Below are 27,684 nucleotides of genomic sequence, written 5' to 3'. Positions count from 1 at the left end.
AAAAGTAAAATAAAATAAACCCTTAGCACTATAGATAAGATGGGAAAGGAATGATCTTTACAACACTGTCCAGTAGAAATATAATGTGAATCACAAATGTAACTGAATTTTCCAGAAGTCACATGGAAAAGTTAAAAAAAAAAAAGTAAACTTTAATAATATATATTATTGTTTTTAAAGATTTATTTATTTATGCATATAAGAGCTGGGATACAGGCCAGAGATGTGGGGGAGTGAGAGAATTCACCAGAGACAGAGTGGGGAACAGAACAGGCAGGTTGACCGAAGTACATTGCTGAGAACAGCGGGTGAGTCAGGAGAGGTCTCCTGTGCCATGTGGGTTGCTCCCTGGCTGGCCTGGGGATCGACCTCGTGCTGCAGTGACTGTGGATAGTTTCATAGGTTGCGTCTTAACCCCTTGCACCACCAGGGAGGCCTATTATATATTCTTAAGCCCAGTATATATTAAGATATTACATGTTTTTTGGTATGAAGTTTTCAAAATCCATTATGTATCTTACACATACAGCATATCTCAGTCTGATATTTAATGTACTCCATAGACATATGTGACTAGTGGCTATCATACTGAATACCATAGCTCCACAGTTTCATAGGTTGGAATCCGATGTCAGATGACCTGAGTTAAATTCCTTCCATTACATTTCTTAACTATGTGAATATGACCCAGATATTTAACCTGTCTGTATCTTGGCTTCTTGGTCTATAAAATGAAAAAATGACAGTACCTACTTCAAAAGTGTTATTGTGAGAATTATGAAATAATATATATATAAAGTTTGGTTTTTAGAAAGTAGTAAGTGCAAAACAAATGTTTATATTTTGTCACACTTTTACTGCTGTTATTAAATAGCAAGCATATCTTAGTTTCCGTTTCTTTTTCCTGCAAATACTTGATTATGCCTCGATAGTCCCATTTTAAATACTAATTCAAAATAGTCAGCAGATTAATGAACTAGCAGAAAAAAGGTTGTAATTTATGAGTTGTACTGCTACTGGTCTTCTATAGTGTACAGATTATTTTTTATTTGCTATTATACTTAACAGACTCATCAGATCTTTTGACATTTTGAACCTAGCAACATTATAATTCTTCTATCAGGGAATAAAATTCATGTCTAATAATAATTGACAGCTTTACTACCAACATTGAAATATAAAACATTTCATTGTCTTTTCTGCTTTCAGCTCTTTGGGGCCAAAATGTAGAAATATATTGTTTTCTTTCCTTCTGTTTAAATCCTTTGAGGAAAGTACATAAAACTAAAATGAACAATGATTTGTTATATCCTCTTGTGCAACTGTCGTGTAGATTAAAAAAAACAAACACTGCCAAATCCCTAGAAAGTCCCCTTGCATAAATATTATTATATTTATAATATAAATATAATATATGTGTATTATATATTAATATAGAATCTATTTTATATACAATATATTAATATATTTACATTATATATTAACATATATTTAATGTATTATATATTAATAATATTTTTATATTTTTTACTCTCAAATAATATCCCTCCCACCTACCCTCCTAAACCAACTACCGTCCTGATGTTTGTGTTAACTACTTCCTGGCTTTCTTCTAAGTGTATAGTCTTGATCATTGTAGTTTAGTTTTTCCTGGTTTTAAATTTTATGTGAATAACACATATAATTCTTCAGTCAGTGTACTGTGAGGTTTACCATGTAGAAGCAATTCATTTGCTTTTATTGTATAGTATTTCATTGTATGACTGTACCACAGTTTGTGCATTCTATGGCAGATGGACTTCTCTTTTCCATTTTGGAGCTATTATAAGTGATGCCGTTATAAATATTCTTATGCATATAAGCATGTGTTTCTGTGAAACACGCCTAAGGATAGAATTACTCGGTCACAGAGAATGCAGTCTCAAACTTTCAGAGCCAAACTTTCCAAAATGTTTGTACTAATTGACATTTCCACCAGTGGTGTATGTGAGTTTCTGTTGCTGTACACTCTTAACAAAAAAATTGTCCTTTTTTTTCCAATTTAATTGATTATTCTTGTGGATGTGTAATGATATCGCATTGTGGTTTTAATTTTTTTTTCTTGCTAAGGAAAATTTGGTAAGAGGTTTCTGGAAATATTTGTTTTTCAGTTTTCTCTGCTGTTTCTGACTTCCAGTACCGCATTTGAGTTGATGATATTTTTTAGAAAGGGTATTTTAAATTTTAATTGGATTCATGCAAGCACTCAGTTTGAGATATTGCCTAATATTTTTTCTTTATACTCTTTATTAACTTATCTAAAAAACAGATGTATTATTTCTCTTCATAATTATTAAGCTGGCATTCAGGAATCATAACAATTACTGAAATGAGAGTTATATGGTCTGTGATACAAAGTTGGATTTAATGAATAAATCTTTCCAGTTCCTCTGAGCCATTTTTCTTTGTTAGATTTTTTTTTTTTTTTAAATAAAGTACAACCATGGTAACTGATCTGGATGACATTGAATGGCTGGTTACTGTTGAGTGAAGTAAAACAGACTTTTAACAGCTCATGGGTAATGTCTGAAAGGTAAAGTGACATAAGATAAATGTCTGTGTTCCACTCTGAAAATAGCAAAAAGGCATATGGAACCAAGATTTAACTTAATTGACTTGTAACTTAATCCTGCTTTAAAAGTGCTTTGGTGTAATAAAAATTTTATTGTGATTTCATTTTGCACAATTAATACTAACAATGAAAAATAATTAAGCAGATAAAGGTTTGAGGGTTATAAATGACAATAAAATTTTGTAAGTATTTAATTTCTGAAAGTGTGTGTGTATCATTAAAAATCACTTATGCACTAAAAACAGAATAATGAGAATTTTTCTTTATAATTGGTATCTGAAAGTGTCAGTTTTATAGCTGTTTCAGAAATGTAAAAAATTAGGTTGTTTTGTTCTCTGTTTGATGAAAAAATTATAATTTCTAAAAGAACATGCAATTATTTGAAAATAGAGTAACTTAACTTCAGATTTTGTACATTAGTAGTCATAATTTAATCTTGGAAAATAAATAGTCAAAATGTCAAATATGGTCCCACCAAATATAAGTTAGGGAAAAAATGCTATGTGTATGATGATTTTTGATACTTAGTAGGAAAGAACCTTGTACCAATTAAAGCTTGCTTTCTCTCTGCTTGGGTTAGAGCTTGGAAAATAAATTGGTTGCAAAACTTTTGAGTTTAAATTAATGGTTGGGATTTTTCAAAAGTTCTACATTTCCTGTATAGTCATAAAACATTTGTATTTTCTGGTACGTGGGGGTTTTAAGCAGGACTTGGAAACTTCTGGTAAAAGTAATGAACTTTATGATGAAATAGAAATTTAGATGAATGAAACCCAAAGAGATTTCTGGTTTCTTTCTAAAGAAGATTAAATATCTGACAAATTGAGCAGCTTGAGAATCAAAGAAATATATATACACACATTGTTCTTTGCTTCTTCATATACTTGTGATAAAATTTGAAGCATGTCAGTTGTTTGCTATATACTGTAGTAACATCAGCAAGCAATTATAGTATTTATTTGGAAATTTAATATTAACAGGATTCCTCATAATAATATGTGAAGATACTGACACCCACATTCTGTATGCTTTGTATTATTAATGGAGTAGCCAGATTTAAGATCATTGTAGCAGTTATATTTGACCCTCAAGTGAATAAAGTAAATATCAAGAACCCAAATCTGATCATTTTTGATCTTTCAGTATTAAAATAAGCCTTAAAAACTTAAGAACTCAGAGACATCTTATTTACTTATTTTAATTGATCTACCTATCACAGGTGACTCAGCAGACAACATTTTGTGTTAATAATTTATTTAATTTGCATTAAATTTAGCTTTTCCAATTTGAGTAAGACCACTGGCAAACTAAATTGCTCTGTTTCAAACTATTTTTTGTGTGTGCTGGTTTTACCTGATTTGGTAGATAATTCAGTTTCAGTTATTAAATACCAATTTATTATATACTCAAAAACTTTATTAACCTGAAATTAAGTTTAATTCTTTTTTTAAACTTTATTTAAGGTTTATTTATTTATACATACAAGAGCTGGGGTACAGGCCAGAGATGCAGGGAGTGAGAGGATCCACCAAAGACAGAGTGGGGAACAGAAGAGGCAGACTTACTGAAATATACTGCTGAGGGGAGCAGTGGGCGAGACAGAAGAGGTCAGCTGCGCCATGTGGGTTTCTCCCTGGCCGGCTGGGGATCGAACTCATGCTGCAGAGGCTGCAGACTGCTTCACAGTGTAGCTCTTAACCCCTTGCGCCACCAGGGAGGCCCAGTTTATTCTTTTTTTAAAGTAAAAATGAGTATCTTTTTTCTAGCACTTTCTCCTCTGCTTGACATTGCTTCATTATCAGGCAATGAATCTGCTTTGATAGTCTTGTCAGATTATTTCATTGATTTGTATTGTTTTTCTATTAAATTCCTATGGTGTAAATAAAGACTAAAATTTAACAAAGAGAAACCAACTATAGAATGAGAGATATGGCAGGGCTAAGGAATACCAATTTGTAAACTTTTCATCTTTTGCTTTTAAGATAAAGATACAGATGTCACCACGAAGGGGAATGTGGATGACTTTGGCCTACGAGACACTTTGAGCATCGCATCAACTGACTCCTTTGCTTCAGCAGCAGAGGTAGGATGCGTATGTTCTTCTGAGGGTTCCTTGTTCTTTTTCAGCTGTTCAATAAATTTTGCCATTATGCTAGAATTCAGTTCAGTAGCCATTGATTTAGCATTTACTATGTGGTAGATACCAAGTACAAAGTTTAATATAATGTGAATATAAATTCCCACAGGAGCTTTAGAGAGGTGAACATGTACACACATACTTTACGTGGGCATTTTCATATAATGTGGATTATGCGTGAAGCATTTAACTATTTTATTTTATTTTTAAGGATTTATTTATACATACAAGAACTGGGGTACAGAGCTGTGGGGGGTGAGAGGATTCACCAGAGACAGAGCAGGGAACAGAACAGGCAGATCAACTGAAATAAACTGCGGAGGGGAGCAGCAGGCAAGTCAGGAGGTCTGCTGCGCATGTGGGTCACTTCCCTGGCCAGGGATCGAACTTATGCTGCAGTGGCTTCAGATAGCAAAATAGGCTGCATCTCAACCCCTTGCACCACCAGGGAGGCCCGCATTTAACTATTTTAATGGCAAGCACCTTATATGAAGAGTCTTAAAAGTATTCAAGTTCTTTACTTCAGAAATCATACTTCTAGATATTTTCCCCAAGGAAGTGATCAGATTTAAACATTTATATATAAAATTATTCACTGTGGTATAATAATAATGAAAAGCTGGAAATATAATATTTCCAAATTTGGTATATCCTTAATTTAAAACACTGTGTGCCATGTTTCTATAATGTGTGTCATTTTTTAATGACATTGGGACATATGTTAAATGAAGAGTATGATGGAGAATATGATTATAACCTTGTAATATAAGAAAAAGAAAAGCATGTATGACAAGTAATATATGGTATATAACTATATAGGTAGGGGGAAAAAAGGTTAGATATAAAAGGGGATCTCTGAACTACAAATTTATGGATAACTTGCCTTCTACTGAAATTTAAATATTGTATCAGAGAGAATGTATGCAGTATGTTCATCTTTATAATTATTTACTAAACATATTGTGAAACTGCCACAATAATGTTAGTTTATGTCTTCATCACCTCACATAATTACTGTTTGTGTGCATGTCTGTTGAGAACATGATGATAATCATGATGGTGATTTTATTTTCTTTGGATATATACCCCAAAGTGGAATTGCTGGATTATATGGTATTTCTAGTTTTAATTTTTGAGGGAATTCCATATTGTTTTCTATAGTGACTCTACCAATTTACATTCCCAACAATAATGCACAAGGCTGCCCTTTTCTCCAAGGTCTCAACAGCATTTGTTGTTGTTTTTGATAACAGCCATTTTAACATGTTAGAGTTGATACTGTATTGTGGTTTTAATTTGCATTTCCCTAATGATTAGTGATGTTGATGCACCTTTTTTAATATACCTGTTAGTTGTTTGTATTTTTTTGAAAATATTTTTTGCTGTTAAGGTATAGGGATTCCTTATATATTTTGTATATTAACACCTTATCAGATAAATGGTTTGCAAATATTTTCTCCCATTCTACAGGTTGCCATATCATTGTGTTGATGTTTCTTTTGCTGTTCAGATGCTTTTGAGTTTATTTTTGCTTTTGCTGTTTGTAACTTTGTGTCACAAATCACTGTCAAGACTAATGTCAAGGAGCTTTTCCCTTTGTGTTCTAGGAATTTAATGATTCTGGTGGCATGTTTACATTTTTAATCCATTTGGAATTAATTTTTGTGAGAGGCATAATATAGGGCTCCAATTTCATTTTTCTGTATGTGATTATTCAGTTTTCCCACCACTGTTTATTGAAGAGGCTATCCTTTCCCCATTGAATATTCTTAGTTTCCTTATCAAATATTTATTGTTATTCCCTTATATGCTAGGGTTTATTTCTATTTTTTTTTTATTTTTTTTTTATTTTTATTTTTTTATTTTTTTTTTTTTAGAGGCATGCTTTATTTGTTTGCTGGTTTGTTTGTTTTTGTTTTTGTTTATACATGCACTGGGTACAGTCAGAAGTGCGGGAGGGTGAGAGAATTCACCAGAGCCAGAGCGGGGAGCAGAGCAGGCAGAAGGACCGAAGTACACTGCTGAGGGGAGCAGCGGGCGGCAGGAGAGGTCTGCGCGCCATGTGGGACCCTCCTCCGGTGGCCGGGGAGCAGCCGGGGATCGAACCGGCGCCGCAGAGGCCACGTGCAGTTTCGCAACCCAGCGCTCAACCACTGCGCCACCGGGGAGGCCCTAGGGTTTATTTCTATACTCTCAATTGTATTCCATTAGTCTATTTACCTAGTTTTATGCCAGTACCATGCTGTGATTACTGTATCTTTGTAATATAGTTTGAAATCAGGAAATGTGATGCTTCTAGTTTTGTTCTTTCTCCAGATTGCCTTCACTATTTGTGGTCTTGTGTGGTTCCATATAGATTTTAGGATTGGTTTTCTATTTCTGTGAAAAATACTATTGGAATTTAGGTAGGAATTTCAGTGAGTCTATAGATGGCTCTATGTAGTATGTGCATTTTAGCAATATTAATTCTTCTGATAGTTGAACATGGAATTTTTTTTTGCTTTGTCTGTTTTTTTCAATTATTTATTTTTTACATCATTGTTCATTTTTAAACAATATTTGCTTCCCCCCCACTTCCCTCCCAGGTGTAGTCCCCATAGAATTTCCTTCACCAATGCACTGGTGCACCACCACTGGGAACTGTGGTGATGGGACTGTTTCTTAATTTCTCTTTATGATAATTTGCTGCTAGTATATAGAAATGCTACTGATTTTTGTATCTTAGATTTTGTAATCCTGCAACTTTGTTGAAATTACTTCTTGCATTTCTTTGATGTAGTTTCTAGGATTTTTTTTTTTTTAAGATTTATTTATTCTTTTATACAAGCACTGGGTACAGTCAGAAACACGGCAGGGTGAGAGAATTCACCAGAGCCAGAGTAGGGAGTAGAACAGGCAGACGGACAAAGTACACTGCTGAGGGGAGCAGCGGGCATCAGGAGAGGTCTGCATGCCATGTGGGACCCTCGTCTGAGGACCGGGAATCGAACTGGCGCTGCAGAGGCTGCGGGCAGCTTTACAACCCAGCACTTAACTGCCTCGCCACTGAGGAGGCCCTCTAGGATTTTCTATATATAGTTGCATATAATGTGCAAATAGAAATGATTTTACTTCTTTCTTTCCAATTTAGTTGCCTTTTCTTTTTCTTGCCTAACTGCTCTGGATAGGCCTTCCAGTACTGTGTTGGAGGAATGGTGAGAGTAGGCATCCTGGTCTTGTTCCTGATGTTAGAGGAAAAGTTTGCAGCCTTTACCACATGATGTTATCTGTGGGTTTGTCATATTTGTCTTTTAGTATGTGAGGTCTATTTCTTCCATGCCGAATCTGTTGAGAGTTTTTAAGAATGCTGTATTTTGTCAAATGCTTTTTCTTTTACTGTTCTGTACACACTTATGTCCTAGATGGTTTGTCAGGAATAGAATTGCTAGTGACTGCATTTTTCTTCCTGCCATGAGGAACAATATACCTTATTTTGCTAAAGTTTCTTTATAATATGTAACTTTAAACTATATTTTGTCAACTGTTCAGTGTGCTCCTTTAACTTTATTATTTAAAGGTTTGATAACTTAAAAAAATCTTTATGGAAAATAAAATGCATAAATACCACAAGAAGACTCAACATATGAGAAATATCCTAGGAATGCTCGTTGGGTATAAATGAATGAACTCAGCATGTGACTATTCTGAGATAAATTCTTTTCCAAGAAACATAAAATTATTTTTAAGTCAAGTATTTACAGTTAAGTTAGGGAAAACTATTTTAATGAAGAAAATTATTAAGAAAATAAGAACAAAATCTTTGGAAGCTCAATAGTTTGTCACCATTTGAATGCTTTATTCAGAATTTCCAGAAAGATTTCTTGCTTATTTAAATTAGAGCAAGTCCTGGCATAAGCTTTTATCTAAGCTAGGTCAGTCATCTGTGAAAGTGATTAATGAGATTTTCCTATTAAGCTTTGCCAAACATTTCTGAAGACATTTTTTCTCTGAAAATTCTTTTTTTTTTGTACATAATAGCTTTATTTAAATATGATTCATCTACTGTAAAATTCACTCTTAAATGTACAGCTTTTTAGGATATTCACAGAATTGTGCAATTAGCACTGCTTTCTAATTCCAGAACATTTTTATCATCCACCAAAGAAACTCCTGCTATTAGCAATCACTCCCCTTTCTCTCCTACCTCCACACTACCCCCAGTCTTTCTGTCTCTATAGATTTGCCTATTCTCAACATTTTACATAAAAGGGATCATGCAGTAGATGATCTTTTGTTTTTGACATTCCATCACTTAGCATGATGTTTTCTGAAAGCTTTTTGGTCGTAGGGTATCACCGCACTGACTGCTCTCCCAATTCTCCCATCTGTTAAGGAGATTGTCATTTAACAGATAGAAACTAATGTTTCTACAGAGAGAGCAAGTTTTAGCTGTTTTCTTAGAATCACCACTCTAAAATGTGCATCTCTGTGTTAAATATTTAAGCTGTAGGGGCCTCCCTAGTGGCGCAAAGGGTTGACACACAGCCTATGAAGCTGTCCACAGCCACTGCTACATGAATTCGATCCCCGGCCAAAGAGCTACCTACATGGCACAGCAGACCTCTCTTGTCTCGCCCGCTGCTCCACTCAGCAGTGTCTTTCAGTCAGTCTGTCTGTTCTGCTCCCTACTCTGTCTCTGGTGAATCCTCTCACCTCCCACAACTCTGGCTTGTACCCCAGTTCTTGTATGCATAAATAAATAAATCTTTTTTTAAAATTTAAGCTGTAGGATGCCCTTTAAAGATGAAATTTTGTGTCTGTAATTCGTTTACCCCTAGACATACTCTAAATGGAAGTTTGGAAAGCTTTTTATACCTACCTCTCAGAGTTGATAGCACTTGGCAATACAACATAACATATTGATAATAACACACAAAGTGACAAGAGTGAGCATTTAGAAAAATCATAATCTGGAAAGGGAGGACTATATAGACATTTAAATCTTCAATTTCTTGAATTACGTTACTTCCTCTGGGGTTAATTTTCCTTGTTTATCTTGGACTTTCATTTTTGTGCAAGTGGTTTTTTTCTTAAATTTGAAAGTTTAATTGGTGACTGGATTGTGTTTTGTCTAGGTAGAGTGTGCAGGTTTGCCATGTTGTTTTGTTTGTTTGTTCCATGAATAGGTGAACAGAAGGCTAATGGGCTCTCTATACTTCTTTGAGGTGTATTGATCAGTAGATTTTATTTAAGATGGTCTGGAAATAGCCTCGGAGACTGTGCACCTGGATACAGCATGAAGAGGGCCTTAGTCTGGGAGCTCCATCTCCACACCCAAGATAACTTACCCCCCATGCAGTTCAAATAATTTTTGAAGAGATGTGTTCTCTGGTTGAAATTCATTTTTCTACAAGATGGCTTCCTATTCAGAGGTCGAGGGGAGGGGCCGGGGAGTAGAATGACCTATGGGGCTGCTACAGTTGTTTGGACACAGGCTTCTATTTAACCTCCCATTTTTAACCCCTTGTTTTCAAAGATTCCGGCAACTCCAGCCCTGGTGCTCTTTGAGACTCTGATTATTAGTAAATGTCTCCCCCCTGACTATCTCCCTTCTTGAACTGTTCTCAACTATGACTTCTTTATCTGTTTCATCTGTCTAGGTACTTATTCCAGCTTTTGGAAATTCATGTGTCTTTCATTATTCCTACTGTTATGTTAGTTATTTGTTGCTTTGTAATAAATCCTGCAAAACTTAGTGTCTTAAAGCACAATAAATGCTTATTATTTCATTATTTCTGAGGGTCTGTAATTTGAAAGTGGCTTGACTGGGTGGTTCTGGCTTGAGGTTTTTTTTTTTTCCTTCATATTTTAAAAGGACAGGCTGGGCCTCCCCGGTGGCGCAGCGTTTGAGCCTGGGTTGCGAAGCTGCCCGCGGCCTCTGCGGCGCCGGTTCGATCCCCGGCTGCTCCCCGGCCACTGGAGGAGGGTCCCACATGGCGCGCAGACCTCTCCTGCCGCCCACTGCTCCCCTCAGCAGTGTACTTCGGTCCTTCTGCCTGCTCTGCTCCCCGCTCTGGCTCTGGTGAATTCTCTCACCCTCCCGCGCTTCTGACTGTACCCAGTGCCTGAATAAACAAAAAAACAAACAAACAAACAAATAAATAAATAAAACATGCCTCTATTAAAAAAAAAAACTTTAAAAAAAATAAAATAAAAGGACAGGCTTATCAGGAAAAAGAGAAAGGAATAGAGAGACACCTGCATAGACGCAGGCAAGGCAGAGAGCTTCCTTTGCTTTGCAAAGGGAAAAGGTTGTGAGAAGAAAGGCCTGCATAATCACAGGCAAGCAGGAGAACTGCTTGGCTTGAGGTTTTTTATGGAATTGTAGTCAAGTATGTTGGCTGGGGCCACAGTCATTTAAATATTTAACTGGAGCTGGAGAATCTGCTCCCAAGGTTGCTCACATATAAATGGGACATTGGCACAAACTACTGGAAGAAAACCTAAGCTACTCACCACATGGACTTTCTTGTAGCACTGCTTGAGTATCTTCCCAATAGGCATCTGGCTTCCCCCAGAGAAAGAGATCCAAGAGAGAGTGAGATGGAAGTAGTGACTGTTACGATATAGCCTCAGAAATGACAGTTCATCATTTGCATAGTAGGCTCTTGGTTACACAGATTAGTCCTAGTCAGTGGAATGAGGTACCCTACCAGGAAAAATCATTGAGGACCATTTAGAAGGTGGTTATTGTGGATTTATTTACTTTTTTATTACTTAATAACATAGGGGATACATTCATCCTACTTTCTTTAACTGCAAATCTTACTTAAAATTTTAGGTGGTTGGGGGCCTCCCCTGGTGGCGCAGAGGTTGAGCACTGGGCTGCGAAGCTGTCTGCAGCCTCTGCAGCACCGGTTTGATCCCCGGCCACAGGCGAGGGTCCCACATGGTGCGCAGACCTCTCCTGCCGTGCCCGATGCTCCCCTCAAGCAGTGTACTTCAGTCCTTCTGCCTGTTCTGCTCCCCACTCTGACTCTGGTGAATTCTCTCACCCTCCTGTGCTTCTGACTGTACCAGTGGTTGTATAAATAAATAAATAAATAAATAAATAAATAAATCTTTAAAAAAAATAAAATGTCATACAATTAAAAAAAAATTTTTTAGGTGGTTGGGCCTCCCTGGTGGCGCAGGCAGTTGAATGCAGCGCTGTGAAGCTGTCCGCAGCCTCTGCAGCGCGGGTTCAATCCCAGCCGGCGGGGCAAGAATCCCATGTGGTGAAGCAGACCTCTCCTGTCTCGCCTGTTCTGCTCCCCGCTCTGTCTCTGGTGAATCCTCTCACCCTCCCGCGCATCTGGCCTGTACCCAGTTCTTGTATAAAAATAAATAAATCTTAAAAAAAAAAATTTAAGTGGTTGATTTGAAAGAAAATTTAAACATGTAAGAAGAAAATGAAAAATGTAAAAATATAGAAATCATTAAAATGGAATGGCTTTTTTTTAAGATTTATTTACTTATGCATACAAGAACTGGGGTACAGGCCAGAGGTGTGAGGGGTGAAAGGATTCACCAGAGACAGAGTGGGGAATAGAACAGGAGGATTGACTGAAATACACGCCATGTGAGTAGCTCTTTGGACAGGGATCAAACTTGTGCTGCATTGCCTGCGGACAGCCTCATAGGCTGCGTTTTAACCCCTTGCACCACCAAGGAAGCCCAGAATGGCTTATTTCATGACCCAACTTAGAGTAGTTTTGGGACTTTGAACGACTTATTCATGGTTGTTGAAAGGTTTAAAAAAAATTTTTTTTTTTTTTTTTTTAATTTGGGGCCTCCCTGGTGGCCTAGGGGTTAAGTCTCAGTGCTACCACCTGGCCTATCTCAACAGCCTGGCCTATCCCCCAACAGGGAACTAACACATGTGGTGCAGCTGACCTCTCCTGTTTCATCCACTGCTCCCCTTAGCAGTGTATTTCAGTGGATCTGCCTATTCTGCTCCCCACTCTGTCTCTGGTGAATCCTCTCAAGCCCCCCATCTCTGTCCTACAACCCTGTTCTTCTACACACACACACAAAAAAAAATAAGATTTGTGAAAATATTCAGCAGTCATTGCTTAACAAGAAAGGTAAGGCCCAGTCCCTCTTGTACTTCATGGAAGGCAGGAGAGAAGTAATTTAGGATGCTGAAATCTTCAGCTAACATTTTGTTCTCACTGGTTGATTCATCTATAGGTTTTATCTGTTTCTGTTGTTGGTTTGATTTCTTACATGGTCATTTTTATAGTACTTGTGAAATGTGGGAGATAATTAAAGGTGGATGGTGCTTTCTCTAAGCCAGTATAATTACTTGTCTTTTTGAAAATATTAAAATGAGTTTTTGAAATATGCCCTTTTGGGAAAAGAGTAATTTAGAAATAAAGGGAATTTCATGTTTCAGCTAGCCAAAAAGAACTGCTCTTTTCCATCTGCTGGGATAAAACTGTGTGACTGACCTGTTTCTGAAGTAACATCTGAGCTCTCAGAAAATGTTACTCTTTTTCCTGAAACCTTTAAAAAAGATTTTGGGAATTTTGTCCAAAATTTCTTTTTATAAAATACATACTAAAGTGAAAATTTAAGCCATCATTTTAGTGATTTGCTTAAAATTTAAGATTAATGATTTAAATAAATGTTTCTCAGTTCTTGTCTCTTAAGAACAGTTGATGAAAATGTTAGCTATTATCAAACCTTTGATATATTTTCACTGCTGCAAGCCTATTTTAAGAAATTTATTTTAAAAGATTACTTCAGGGCCTCCCTGGTGGCACAAAGGGTTAAGCACCGCACTGTGAAGCAATTCGCAGCCTCTGCAGCACAAGTTTGATCCCCCTCCCCGGCCAGGGAGCAACCCACATGGTGCAGAAGACCTCTCCTATCTTGCCCGCTGCTCCCCTCAGCAGTGTGTTTCAGTCAGTCTGCCTGTTCTGTGCCCCACTCTGTCTCTGGTGAACCCTGTCACCCCCCTGCCTCTCTGGCCTGTACCCCATCTCTTGTATGCATAAATATATAAATCTTTAAAAAATAAATTTAAAAAATAAAAGATTACTTCAGACAGACTAATAAATCAAGATTTTTATTCTGGAATCTCTCATTGTTGGATTTGTTTCTCTTATTAGTAGGGAGTTTAATTGCAGCCCCATTTCTGCTTTAGGATTTTTCTCTATGGGTAGGTGTATATAGATAGATCATGTTTATTTTGACAATGGCACAAAACTTTATTATCTAGGGCCTCCCCTGTCGCGCAGCAGTTCAGCGCTGGGTTGCAAAGCTGCCCGCAGCATCTGCAGCACTAGTTCAATCCCTGGCTGCTCCCCGGCCACCGGAGGAGGGTCCCACATGAGCGCAGACCTCTCCTGCCGCCCGCTGCTCCCCTCAGCAGTGTACTTCGGTCCTTCTGCCTGCTCTGCTTCCCGCCCTGGCTCTGGTGAATTCACTCACCCTCCCGTGCTTCTAACTGTACCCATTGCTTGTATAAATAAATAAAAATAAATCTTTAAAAAAAAACAAAATAACTTTATTATCTATAGACTTTCCTTCCTAAGTATTTTTAAACCTCTAAGGTATTTTTCTTAACCTGAAAAGCACATTGCCTTTTAACATAATAGATTTTCCTTAAATTATGAACAGAAATATTACTTCAAATGGAGACTGTAAATTATACAAATACACCACATTTTGCTTATCTGATCCTCAAATGGTAGTCATCTGAGTTCTCACACTTTGGCCATCAAGAGTCAGGTTGCTTTGAACATTTGTGTACAAGTCTTTGTATGAATATGTTACAGGGACCACCCTATTACCAATATACTTCCGATTCTTTTGAGTGTATGTGTAAAAATAGAAGAGTCTAATGGTAACTCTATGTTCAACTTTTTGAGCAATTGCCAAACTTTATTTTTTTAAAGATTTATTTATTTACGCATACAAGAGCTTGGGTACAGGCAAGAGGTGTGTGGGGGAGAGAGTATTCACCAAAGACAGAGTGGGGAACAAAACAGGCAGATTGACCGAAACGTTGCTGAGGGGAGCAGTGGGCGAGACAGAAGAGGTCTGCTATGTCATGTGGGTCACCTCCCTCGCCTGGGAATGCAGATAGCTTCATAGTGCTGAGACTTAACCCCTTGCGCCACCAGGCAGGCCCCCTATTTGTAATTTATTATTAAGCTGTAACCATTTTTTTGCATTTTCTGGATTTAAGTCCTTTATTAAATATATGAATTATAAATATTTTCTCATGTTTTACTGTCTTTTCACTTTCTTATTGGGGATCTTTGAAGAAAAGTTTTTATTTTTGTTTCTGATAGAGGCCAGTGATTTTTTTTTTCCTTTTGTCTTAACTTTTACTTCCTGCTTGGATAGAATATCAACATTAGTTAGAACTCGGAGGTTAGGGATTTAAAAGATCATTCCTGGATATATAGGTAGCCTGGAACATACTAGCAACCTCTTAGATTCCCAGGAAAACATGGGACTTTTTCAAAGACCCCTATAAACATTGTTGTGATCAGCCTAGCCTGGGGTATGACTACCTCAGGTAGCTGTAGCGTTAAAACAATTGCTACACGCTATTTTCAACAAAGGTTGAGGGAGGGATAGAACTTGCACAGAGCAAACTCTAAGTCAGGTCAGGTCAAATAAAGACAAGCCCTGAGATTAGAGCTTTGCAGGGAGGAGCTGTTCAGGTCAAATTGTGACAATTCTTTAGGGATAGAGCTTTTTGGAAGCTTCAAAATCATTAAGGTTTCTTCAAATGGCTGCCAGACTCCAGGTTTTTAGTTACCAGAGTTGTGAGTCTGGTGGTTTTCAAGACCACTGTGGAGGAGAGGGATGACAATAGAGCAAATTAAAAATGAAGAAGTTACTGTTCATAGATTCAGCAATTTTTCTTAAATAAATGCTCCTTAAATGTTTGCAAGTCTTTCATTAATATTCAGAGCTCTGAAAATTTTAATTTTGACAGTTTTTGCCAGCGATTATGCTTTTGTGGAGATTTGTGGAGGTTTTTACTGCTTCTCTATGGTATAGTTCTGACATTTCATAAGTACACATTATGTTATCCTAAATGCTTTAAGTTGATTATCTCATTTAATCTTCACAACAACATATAAATTAGGCGCTATTATTATCCATTTTTACAAATAAAAAAATGATTTAGATTAGCAGGAACTTGCCTCAAGTTCTACAACTAAATGATAGAATTTAACCCGTTATTTATTGCAGCATTTATACTCTAAAATAGCCAACTGCATTTTTCTATAACCCTTATTCAAAAAGTGAAGAGGAAAAAAAGTTTAGTTATTAGCAATATTTAGGGTAATATAAATAAGACTTAGCTCAGAGGCCAAAAAAAGAGAAAACTTTGAGAGAAAATGAATTCAGATATAACTAGATATAAAATTTTACCGAGCAATTTTATGGTTTTATCAAATTTAACATATATTGATGTGAACAAAATCCTGTTTTGAATTTTTTTCTGCTCTTCTTCAGTGTAGTCTGTTTTAACCCACTGTATTCTTAGCTTGCAGAGCACAGAGAAGTGCGGCATACCTACAGTCTGGAGTCTCTTTGCCATTGCCCCTTTTATGAAGAAGCCATGCACTTAGTGGAAGAAGGAAAAATTTACTCGAGAGTGCTTAGGTATCATTTCGGTTTTGCTTGAGTTTCTGAAAAATATTAATATGCTGTTGCTATGTTTGTATAGTATTAATTAAAAATGTGGGACTAGGGGAAATGTTTTTAAGATTCAACAAAATTTTTATGTTTTGTCGATATTGAAAAGACATGTATTTTATATTACGGCCCTGAAGTTAAGCCTCTTTGAGTCCAAATTTGTAGTGGGCTTGATCTTGAATGCAGTTTAACAATTGTCTCCCCTGTTTATTACTTAGAACTGAAATGTTGGAGTGCCTAGGAGACAGTGATTTTCTTGCCAAACTTCACTGTATTCGACAGGCTTTTCAGGTATTTTTTTAAAAGATTTATTTATTTATGCATAGAAGAACTGGGGTACAGGCCAGAGGGGTGGAGGGTGAGAGGATTCACCAGAGTCAGAGTGGGAAACAGAACAGGCAGACTGACTGAAATACACTGCTGAGGGGAGCAGCGGGCAAGTCAGGAGAAGTCCCCTGTGCCATGTGGGTAGCTCCCTGGCGGAAGATAGAACTTGTGCTGCAGTGGCTGCAGATAGTTTCATAGGTTGCGTCTTAACCCCTTGTGCCTCCAGGGAGGCCCTCAGGTATTTTTTTTTTTTTTAATATTAAATGACTTCCTCCAACCAGTCACTCCACCTTCATGCTACAGAGTACAATTGCATATAAACAGAACAGCTTTTTACCCCTTATTATCTTTATTCCTAATGGCAAACACAAGGTCTGTTAAGTTCCTGCCTACTGTGTCCCTGCATTTGTCATTGTCCTTTCCCATGGCTTCCCATGTCGAGCATACTTTATTAAAACAGTAAATTTGATGCTGCAGATGTATAGAAATGTCTGCTTAAAATGAAAACAACCTGTCTTATTATCAATTATTATGTGTTCTAAATTTTTTTCTTTGAATCAATTGTAAAATCCCAAAATGAAATATGTTCATTTAACAACAAAATTGTCTTTATTTTCCTATTTTGGACTATATGACATTTATCTTGGACTTTTAATATTAAACTGAACAGAATTTAAATTTAGATTTATCTCATATTCCTTTTTGATTATAGATTTTAAAAACTCTTTTGATCTTTTGATTTTAATAAATTAAATTTTCTCTGCTTTACCTGCTGAAAGACGACCAAATAGAATGCATTGATTATATTCATAGATGTGCTCTAAAGTGAAAAGTTCATTCACATTAATTACAGGTCTTGTTTTTCTCTGTTTGGATGTTTTGCAGGTAATTCTTTCAGAAACAGCCAACAGAATATTCCTTGCTGAGAGTGGAAGGAAAATTCTATCAGCATTAATTGTGAAAGCAAGAAAGGTATATTTGTTTGTTGGCAATTTTTTTATTGTTGTGTTTTTAGTTGTACTGAAGCATAAAATACATTAAATTTTAAGTAGAAGAAAAGACAGTTGTGAAAATTCAGATAATAAAAATAAATAACCCAAAGAGCATTCATTTCTACTTGGGTTTACTTATTTTCTGTTTATAAAGTCCACACTATTTGCACCAAGTTGTTTCTCATAAATTATTTATTTGCCATAAAGTCTGGGATCATCATGGTGAGATTCATCATTAGATCTGCTACTACAGCCAACACTATTATTTTCTCTATTACCTCTTCTCTTACCTCCTTCAATTCTGTTCAGTAAAAAGTTTCCGGTTTTCCTTTATAGATTATCTTCTTTTTTCCCCTAGCGACCTTCTGTATTCTTTCTTTATGTTGAAATCTTGGAAGTTTCACTTCTATGTATTATAAAGTTCTTTGTATATTTAGCTAATGAGGTGTTCTTTTAGCTTCATAGACTTTTTTTTTTTTTAACACATAGAAGAACTGGGGTGTAAGCCAGAAGTGCGGGGGTGGGTGAGAGGATTCACCAGAGACAGAGTGGGGAGCAGAACAGGCAGATTTACTGAAATACACTGCTAAGGGTAACAGCAGGCAAGACAGGAGAGGTCTGCTACGCCTTATGTGGGTTAACTTCTTGGCTGGGGATCAAACTCAGGTCATAGCAGTGATAGTGCTGAGATTTAACCCCTAGGCCATCAGGGAGGCCCTAGCTTCATAGACTTGTATACTTAGCTTCTTTCCTGGGTTTGGGAAGCTTTCCTCTATAATTTCTTTGAGTAATGTCTCTGTCCCCTTTTGTTTCCCTTTCCCTTCTGGAATACCCATATACCTTGTGCTGCCTTGTGTGAAGTCGGATAAATCTTTGTTTCTTCATTACTTTTTCTTGTATTTCTTTTCCTTCCCCCTGGATCCTTTGCATATCATCATCTTCAAGGTCACTGATTGGATCTTCCTTTGGTCTGTTCTGCTTTCATAGCTTTCTCAAGAATGTTTTTGTCTCCTCTATTGATCTTTTTACATCTTGCATCTTTTCTATATCCCCATCTAAAGCTTTCATCTCTATTTTCTGTTCATTCATTATATTTCTCAGGTCATTCTTTTTTCTCAATTTTCTTCTAGTTCTTTGAATTTTTTTTTTATCATGGCAATTTTGAACTCTGTATTTGATAGAAAGATAAAATCTGCCATGTCTTTGTGGTTGAATTCTGGAAGGGTTTCCTCTCCTTGTGATGCCAAGGCATCTCTCCCTTGAGGTGCCAAGGTGCTTGTTCCATCTGCACATTTTGTTGCTTTCAATTTTTTTTATTTTTTTAAGTAACTATAACAGTAACATAAAGATTTGCAGTTTGTAATCAAATTTTCATATTAAGAAGTGACCTAAATAGGCATACATATTTGAGTAGTAAGCAGTTTGCACATGACATTTTACTAATAGTCTTACTCTTCGCTTCTGCAAAATGTTGGCAGAACAAAGTATTAAACTAATGAATATGGTATATTTTGAAAATAAATTTTAATTCTGTTACCTAAAAGAATAACAAGCTAACAAACTTACTAAAGAGTAATTCATTTACTTTGTAAACTTTAACCTTATTATAAAGTTGAGTTTCAGTTAAAGTGTGTTTTCTTCTACAGAATCCAAAGAAGTTTGAAGATGTTTTTGATGAGATGATCTATTTTTTGGAGCAGACAGATCACTGGGATAGTACTGAAATGGAACTTGCTGCTAGAGGAGTAAGTTAAAAATTTTTATCATATTTATTCCCTTTAGTTATTTACACATAATGTTTACATATTATGAGGCCCAGTTTCCTTGTCATTGTTAAGTAGCAGGCAAACCAATTGTGTATGGTGGTTATGACAAAGTCAGTACCAGTCTACATACATTGGGGCAACAGTTGAAAATAATTGTTTTTTAAAAAATCTTTTCTTCTTTCCTTTTTTTCTTCCTTCGTTCTGTCTTCCCTTTCTTCCTTCCTTCCAGAAGTCAATTATCAGCCACTTACAGGGTGGTAATGGGGTTCTATGCAAGCACAAATTCAGATGGGACAGTGGGGATAGGGGATTGACTGCATACGAGATCAAACAAATAATTAAATATACGGAGGATAACTATACTGATGATAAATATACTGAGGAATTAAACATACTGATAATCCTGTATTGCCTTACTCCCTGCCTACTCCTCTCTTCCCCACCTCCCCACATACACTCCTTTCCCTCTAAATTCACTGTCACGTTGCTGCCAAAACTGTCCTCAGAAAATACAAATCTGATCATCTTTCTCATTCCCATCCCACCCCTTAGATACTGTGAGGATAAAATGGATCATGAACTCTGCAGAAACTGGCCTTCCTTTTGTATGTAGTTACTCACCTTTGCTTTCTACTACAGAGAGCTACAGCACCCTTTCAGTGATTTTCCTTGACTTAGCTCCACTGTGTTCCTTCTTATAGTAAAGTCTTTGAAAAGATTTGCTATACCTGGGATATCTCACTCCCTGAAAAAAGCTTCTTGCATCCAGTCTAAATTAGCATCTCCATCATATACTCTCATAATACCGTATATTTTTTCTTTGCAATGCTCCTCTCAGCTTAGTTATATATTTATGAAATTATTTTTTGTTGTCTGTTTTCCTGACTGAATTCTAAGCATATAGTTTACTTACTGTAGAAGTCTGGGCACCTGCTAGCATAGAGAGTACAGTACAGTATGCATGAATGAATGAGAGAGCAGGAGGTTCATCATGTAGTAGGGAAGACAGACAGATATACCAGTAACTAAATGATCAGTAAGTAAGATGAACATTGTGGTCACCATAATAAAAGCATGAACAGAGGACTTCTAGAATAGAGTGGAGAGAGAGATTGATTTTACCTGATAGGATCTAGGAAGACGCAACTCTAATGTGAATTATAATTACTGGTGGTGAATTTTCTTATGTTTCTCTCCTCTTCCTCTTTTTTTGTCAGAAATAGAATATAATGCAACTAATAAGATCCTGGTATTACAAAGTATGAAACCCTGTTTTCAAACTTTATCTCAACTCTCTATAATAATAATTTCTGTTTTAATTCTTGTAACTTAATGCAGGTGAAAAATCTAAATTTTTATGATGTTGTTCTGGATTTTATATTAATGGATTCCTTTGAAGATTTAGAAAACCCACCTACATCCATACAGAATGTAGTAAATAACCGCTGGCTAAACTCCTCTTTCAAAGAAACTGTAAGTGGTGGTTTACTTCTCAACCATTTAAATTTGATGAAAAATAGTCAGAACTGGAAAGGCTAGTAAGATTTACATATATATCTGCTTGTATAATGACTAATATGGATACTAAGCTTATCCTTTGATAATCAGATCAGATATGTATGATATATAACATCTTTAGTTGAAATTCACCTTTTGACTCTTATCAACCCCTATCTTGACTAGTAGGACTGAGTAGTTTCTTCAGATTTCAAAATAAACAAGCCAAAAAATTATGTTTCTTACTAGCTCAGGTCTAATAAAATTTGTATGTAACTGAATTAATTCTACAACTAAACTGAAATACTGCTGGGCCTCCCCGGTGGCGCAGCGGTTGAGCGCTGGGTTGCGAAGCTGTCCGCAGCCTCTGCAGCGCCGGTTCTATCCCCGGCTGCTCCCTGGCCCCGGAGGAGGGTCCCACATGGCGTGCAGACCTCTCCTGCCGCCCGCTGCTCCCCTCAGCAGTGTGCTTCGGTCCTTCTGCCTGCTCTGCTCCCCGCTCTGGCTCTGGTGAATTCTCTCGCCCTCCCACGCTTCTGACTGTACCCAGTGCTTGTATAAATAAAATAAAAAAAATAAATAAAAATAAATAAACTGAAATACTGCAGTTCAACTAAAAAAATGACATATGAAACCTGAGGGGATTATGTTCAATGAAATAAGTCCAAAGAAGAAAGACAAATACCAGATGATTTGAGTCATAATGGAACACAGAGAAACAAAGCAAAGAAACTGACAAACTAAACTGAAACTAACCTGAGATATAAGACTGCAGAACTGAGACTGCCAGGTGGGGTGGGAGACACTTGGAACAAAGAGGTGAGGGGTTCTAATGGTCTGTGGTAAAATACTGTGGGTGCTTTTGTGGTGGGTGTGGTGTGGTGACATCCATCTGAGGAGGTATGAACCTGTTCCCCTAAATCATATGCACCATTGTAAGCCAACATTACCTCAATTAAAGTAAAAAAAAAAAAAAAGAAATATTTTAAGAGGAAAATTTGGAGATTTCTTTTCCCAAATACTATCAAAAATTAAAGGAGAAAAAAAAGTGTGAAAATAAAGCAGTTTTAAACTATATACTTCAAATGTTCTCAGTTTCTATTGTTTTTCATACTTAAATCTCTAGTTGACATTGGTTTTTTTTTGTTGTTGTTGTTGTTGTTGTTGCCCCTTAAGTGTCTACCTGGAAGTAGGTGGTAGATATTTATGATGAAGTTTGGATGCCTTTTAAAATATGTTCTAATTGGCTATTTCACAATTATTTTAGAAATTGCTGGTATTAAATTTTAAAGCACTTATAGGAAATCTGTTTTTCTCTCAAAGTTTGTTTTAGCCATGAAAGGCCTATGTTTCCATTTCTGCAATTGACTTGGTGAGATGACCTTGATCAAAGTTGGGTATGGACAGAGTAGAACCAGATGTTTTCAGGCTCCACTTAGGTATTTTTGTACCTATCATAGTTCTTAGTTCTATGTTTGAATAGTTCTTAGTTCTCTATTAGTTCTCTATTTGAATAAAACTGTTAGCTCTACCTACAACTATCAATATTTCCAACAGAACTATTATAAAAAAAATTTCCTTATTTTTTTTCAGTGTTCAGCATAAAATAATTATTATACATCTGTGTACACATTTTCATTCTTTTCCTATGAGAACAGAATTTTGAGAACTCAGAATTGAAGTGTAATTACTGAGTAATTATCCTTGGTACCAGAGTCAACCTTTTCTTTCATTGACTTTGTATTAATTTTAAAATTTATAAAATCAAAATGCCTTTTCATTAGTATTTACAAACAATGGAAAGAACCTGGAGTATTTCTTATTAAAAATTCATGTTTTGAACATTTTAGCCCCAAAATCTTTGAATCTCTAATAAAAATCACTTCAAATAGAAAAAAATTTATATCGTTAATAATGTAAATCTGGCCTTTTATACATTTATTTAGGCTGTGGCTTCAAGTTGTTGGTCAGTGCTGAAACAGAAAAGGCAACAGATGAAGGTAAGAGTCATTATGCCTTGGACATCTCTGTTAAATAATTTGAGGAACAAATTATCAAAGGAACATCTGAGCTGCTTCTCTAATGGGGATGGGAGCTGATAGAGACCATTCCTTAAGCTAGATGAGTAACTTATTGGTACTAGATTGACTTCTCCTTTTTAAAATTCCTTCTCCCTTTTCCTTAACTGTATAGTTCATTTTGACATAGTTCAATATTGTAAGTATTGAGGCATGCATGGAATTTCTACTAAGGGTTGAAAACAGTTCTGATAGAGCTTTTGTTTTTAATGATATTAAGATTTAAAACAACTGTTTAGTATAGTGGATCCCACCTTATGTAATCAATTGAGAAATGATTTGATTTGAATAACTAATTTATTCAACTGAGAGCATCTGCCCAAAAAGTCTCAAAATTCATATCCTGTTTCCAAGCTCCACATCCTCCAGCACATCTCACCCTCTACACATGTTATCACCACACACTCCTCTGGCAAAGGCATGGACTCTAGTCAGATTGCCTGGTTAAAATACCATGTGCTAGCTAGCACCTCGGCAAGTTGCCTAACCTCTCTATGCCTTAGTTTCCTTATCTCTTAAAAAAAGAGCATAGTATTTATCTCATGAGCTTTTTGAGTATTAAATGTAAAGTACATGGAACTGTACATGGCACAGTCTATTATGCAAGTGTTGGTTATTGCTATTATTTTCTCATTAACTTATTGTATTTTATATTATCTGTATTTCAAAATCTGATCCTTACAAATTTGCGATAGATTGGCAAGTGCACTGTTTCCAAAGCATAGTGTTAGAGTATCTTCAGAAGGTGTTAAACATAATTCCAGAGACCATATACTTTAATAATTTTTGTTTAAAATGATGCCAGAGACCCTGTGTTTTAAACAGGCTCCCCAAATGATTATAGCTAATTTTTGAGATTAAGGAACAGATTTACAGACTAGGGTTTGATTGTCACACTAACTAGCGTGATCATGGGCAAGTAACAAACTATCAACTGACCCTTCAATTTTCCTATTTGCAAAATGAAGTTAATGCCTACTTTATACTGCTGTAAGGATAAGGTGAGATAATTATCGCTAAGCTTAATTTAAGCATAAAATTTAAAAAATAAATATAGAAAGTTTAATGAGCGGCAGTTTCTATCTGTATTTCTTATTTTTAGCATAAATTTTGTGTCCTAGACTAGTCTTCTTTCTGTATCCATAGATAACTGTATATCTCACTTTGGGGGGACTATTTTCTACACCTGGAATAATATATTCTATCTTCTGTACTTGAATCTTTCCTACTATGGAGTTCAGTTCACATTACTCCTTGGTGAAGCTTGTCTTTTCTACTAACTTCTTACCTGTCTGAACTCCTAATACACTTAGAATCTGCATGGGATTAGAATTTTAATATATGCACAGACTCTTATACTAGAGTAACAACTTTTTCTGAGAACTTTTTGAAGTTTAGAAGATTATCTGAGTCTGTAAAATAGAAAATAGATCCTCCAAGAGTCAGGATCTTAAGACATAGTTATCCCTAGTCAATGCTATGTGGCAAATTCCACAAGATGTTATTTAACAAGGGAAATTCAGAAAGTTATTAATAAATTTAGAGAAATTCCTACATCATAACTGCATGTGTCATTGCTGTTTAAGTAGAGGCAGTTACAAAATTAAATTACTTTAGCAATATCTAGTTTCTTAACTTAGAAGTTGGTAGCATACTTTTGTACTTAATAATTTAAAGATGATTTTATTCTTTTTCAGATGATCTTATTAAGTGCTTGAGTAAAGCTTTTTAATAACTGAAACTATGGTACTCTCATTAATCCTAAAAATCATACTGCTAAGGAACATCATAACATTCTTGTTATTGCTTGGTTATAGCACTTGATATGATTTTTTTTATGAAATAATTTTATGAGGTTAAAATGTCTTTAAGAAATAACATTTCTCAGAATGTTAGAAACTGTCGGCTAGGCTATGAAATCTATATTCTATGAAAACATTCTACGACTCTAAAAATTATTTGTAAGTTATTAACTTTCTTTAGGCTGTACATCATTGACTTTTTGATCTGCCCTTAAGAAAGAGCTGGTCATCGGATGGGTAACAATTCCAGTTGCTCTAATGGAAAAAGAAAATGCAAGCAGATAAAAAGAACTTGTTCTCTTTTACTTTCCAACAGATCCCAGATGGATTTTTTGCCCACTTTTATGCCATCTGTGAGCACATCAGCCCTGTCCTAGCCTGGGGCTTTCTGGGTCCTAGAAATTCTCTGTATGATTTATGTTGCTTCTTTAAGGTATGTGCAGTCATTGAATCATTCCTTTTTTTCTTTTTTTTTAAACAACCATGCTTTTGGATGGTTGTTTAAAGATTTATTTATTTATGCATACAAGAACCAGGGTACAGGCCAGAGGTGTTGGGGGTGAGAGGATTCACCAGAGACAGAGTAGGGAAGGAAACAGGCAGATTGACTGAAATACACTGCTGAGGGGAGCAGCAGGCGAGTCAGGAGGTCTGCTGCGCATGTGGGTCACCTCCCTGGCCAGGGATCAAACTCATGCTGCAGTGGCTTCAGATAGCAAAATAGGCTGCATCTCAACCCCTTGCGCCACCAGGGAGGCCCCGCAATCCTTTTTTATAAATTGAAAAGTGGATAAAGTTTTATTTTGTTTTGTTTCTGTGTGAGAAACAATGTAATTTATAGGTGAAGTTATGAAAGTCACCTGAATTTAATGTTTAAATGCCAGTAAGGCAGGATTATATAGATTTGATGCTTTGTCTTAGAAAAGATTCAACAAGCACATTCACCTTATCAATTCCTTCTATAATAGATACTTGTTCTTTTATGGTGTTCTGTTATTACCATCAAATATCTGTAGGTGATTTGTACTTCACACCTGGGCACTTTTGAAATTTAAAACAAATAGTATCTGTGTTTATTGCACATGTGGAAATTTGGAAATAAATTCTGGTCCCAGATACTATGAATGATAAAATCCTAGTTCTGAGAAATGACTTTGAACTTGAAACTTGTTTCCCAACGTCAGCAGTTTGTTTGCCAAAATACAAATCACAGCTCATTGCAGAAATTTCTGCCTGGCATGCTGCCAAGGAAAGTCCTACTAATAGTCTTGAGTTTGGACTAAGTTTCAACAAGAAAAAAGTAAATATAACCAAATATGAATTTTAAAATATTTGATGCTTGGGATGTTTCTCTATATCCTTCATTAAAAAAAAAAAAACTTCTGTTTATGTGCTATTAATACAGCATTTATCTAAATGCTTTAGGAAATATTTATTTTACTGTCATTCAGAACTCATTAATTTTTGAGTAGTTTACTTACCTCCCAAATGTAAGGTATGTGTTTATTGGGAAAATTTGGATGAGGAGTTAAGTCTATCATTAATGAGGTGTCTGATTCTGCTTGTCCTTTCTTCATCTATAAAATCGTGGTTCAGAAGACATGACAGGTTGAGTGCTAATGACCTTTCCAGATGTAAACCCTAATGAATCTAAGAATTGTCCCTTCTTAGTGCATCTTAATATTTGATTCCTATGGTATAGAAATTTAGCATTCCTGGTTCTTTGTTCTTGTTCTTTGGCATTACTTTTTTCCCTGACTTGACATAACAGCTTGAGATTTAATACTTAGTACAACTTGCTTAAAGTGAGTTTCAGCATAAGTATTAACTTACTGAAATGAAATGTCTTTCACGATCTTCCACTGATTTGAGACCTGAAATTATTTTTATTTTTCATATGTCTTAAGTTTTGTTATTTGTAAAAAAAATACATTTAAGATTTATAAATAAAAATTATTGGAGATCATTTACTGTCTCTCTGAAAGTGTGCTCAGAGATACCACTGAAAACTTCACTTACTGGGAAAGAGATAATAGGGTTTACAGACATTTTCCATAGATTTTTTTTTTTATTATGATTACATCAGCCCTGAGTAGTAAAAAGGACAAGTGGTATTGTATCTTATTTTACAGAAAAAGAAAATGATATCCAATAAAAGAGTAATCACTTGTTCAAGGTCCCTTTTTAATGAGATACAAAACTAGCACTGGATCTTGAACTTTCTGACTCCCAATTCATTGCTTATTACAACATTAATAACTAGACAATATCATTTTGGGCTAATAAAATACCTTTGTTTTTTGGTGTGTATTTTCAGAATCAAGTTCTCTTCTTTCTCAAAGACATTTTTGACTTCGAGAAGGTGCGCTATTCCAGTATAGAGGCATTGACTGAAGATCTCATGCAGTTACTCATTCGTCGCACTGAACTTTTAATGGCCTATCTTGGAGCTGATGCACTGAGGCATACAAGTAGTTGTATAAGTAGTCATGGTCATGTTATGCCCAGTGGCCTAGTGGAAGCCAAAGTACAATAAGTACCGTTAGAATCAGATAATTTGAATGTGCTATGAAATATTTTAAGCTAACTTGATTTTGTAACATGTTACAAAATCTATAGAATTGGTGTTAATGGACTCAGGGGGGCGGGAAAAATCTAGTAAAGAATAAGGGACTTTACTATACTTACACAGAAGTTCTTTCATGGATTCCCTGTGTAGTGTTTCCAAAGCGACTTTTTATAATGGTTAGGTAATGATTTAAGTGGTGAAATGTGGGTTTTACAGA

General features: G+C 35.8%; 1 protein-coding gene across 1 annotated transcript in view; it reads left to right on the top strand.

The window, feature by feature from the left end:
• MIGA1 (mitoguardin 1) overlaps positions 1–27,434 on the top strand; it is a gene marked incomplete at its 3' end in the record, with an annotated part of 70,452 nt that extends 43,018 nt beyond the window's left edge. Inside the window, exons 7-15 of the mRNA XM_084243923.1 lie at positions 4,594–4,694; positions 16,285–16,403; positions 16,655–16,727; positions 17,649–17,735; positions 19,402–19,500; positions 20,860–20,994; positions 22,965–23,018; positions 25,215–25,331; positions 27,216–27,434. Coding sequence (XP_084100049.1) covers positions 4,594–4,694; positions 16,285–16,403; positions 16,655–16,727; positions 17,649–17,735; positions 19,402–19,500; positions 20,860–20,994; positions 22,965–23,018; positions 25,215–25,331; positions 27,216–27,434 — 1,004 coding nt within the window. The remainder of the gene's footprint in view (positions 1–4,593; positions 4,695–16,284; positions 16,404–16,654; positions 16,728–17,648; positions 17,736–19,401; positions 19,501–20,859; positions 20,995–22,964; positions 23,019–25,214; positions 25,332–27,215) is intronic.
• Between the last annotated feature and the right edge of the window lie 250 nt (positions 27,435–27,684).

Source organism: Talpa europaea, assembly GCF_964194135.1.
Source record: "Talpa europaea genome assembly, chromosome: 9".
Lineage (NCBI taxonomy): Eukaryota > Metazoa > Chordata > Mammalia > Eulipotyphla > Talpidae > Talpa > Talpa europaea.
This window is presented reverse-complemented; position numbering and strand designations above follow the sequence as displayed.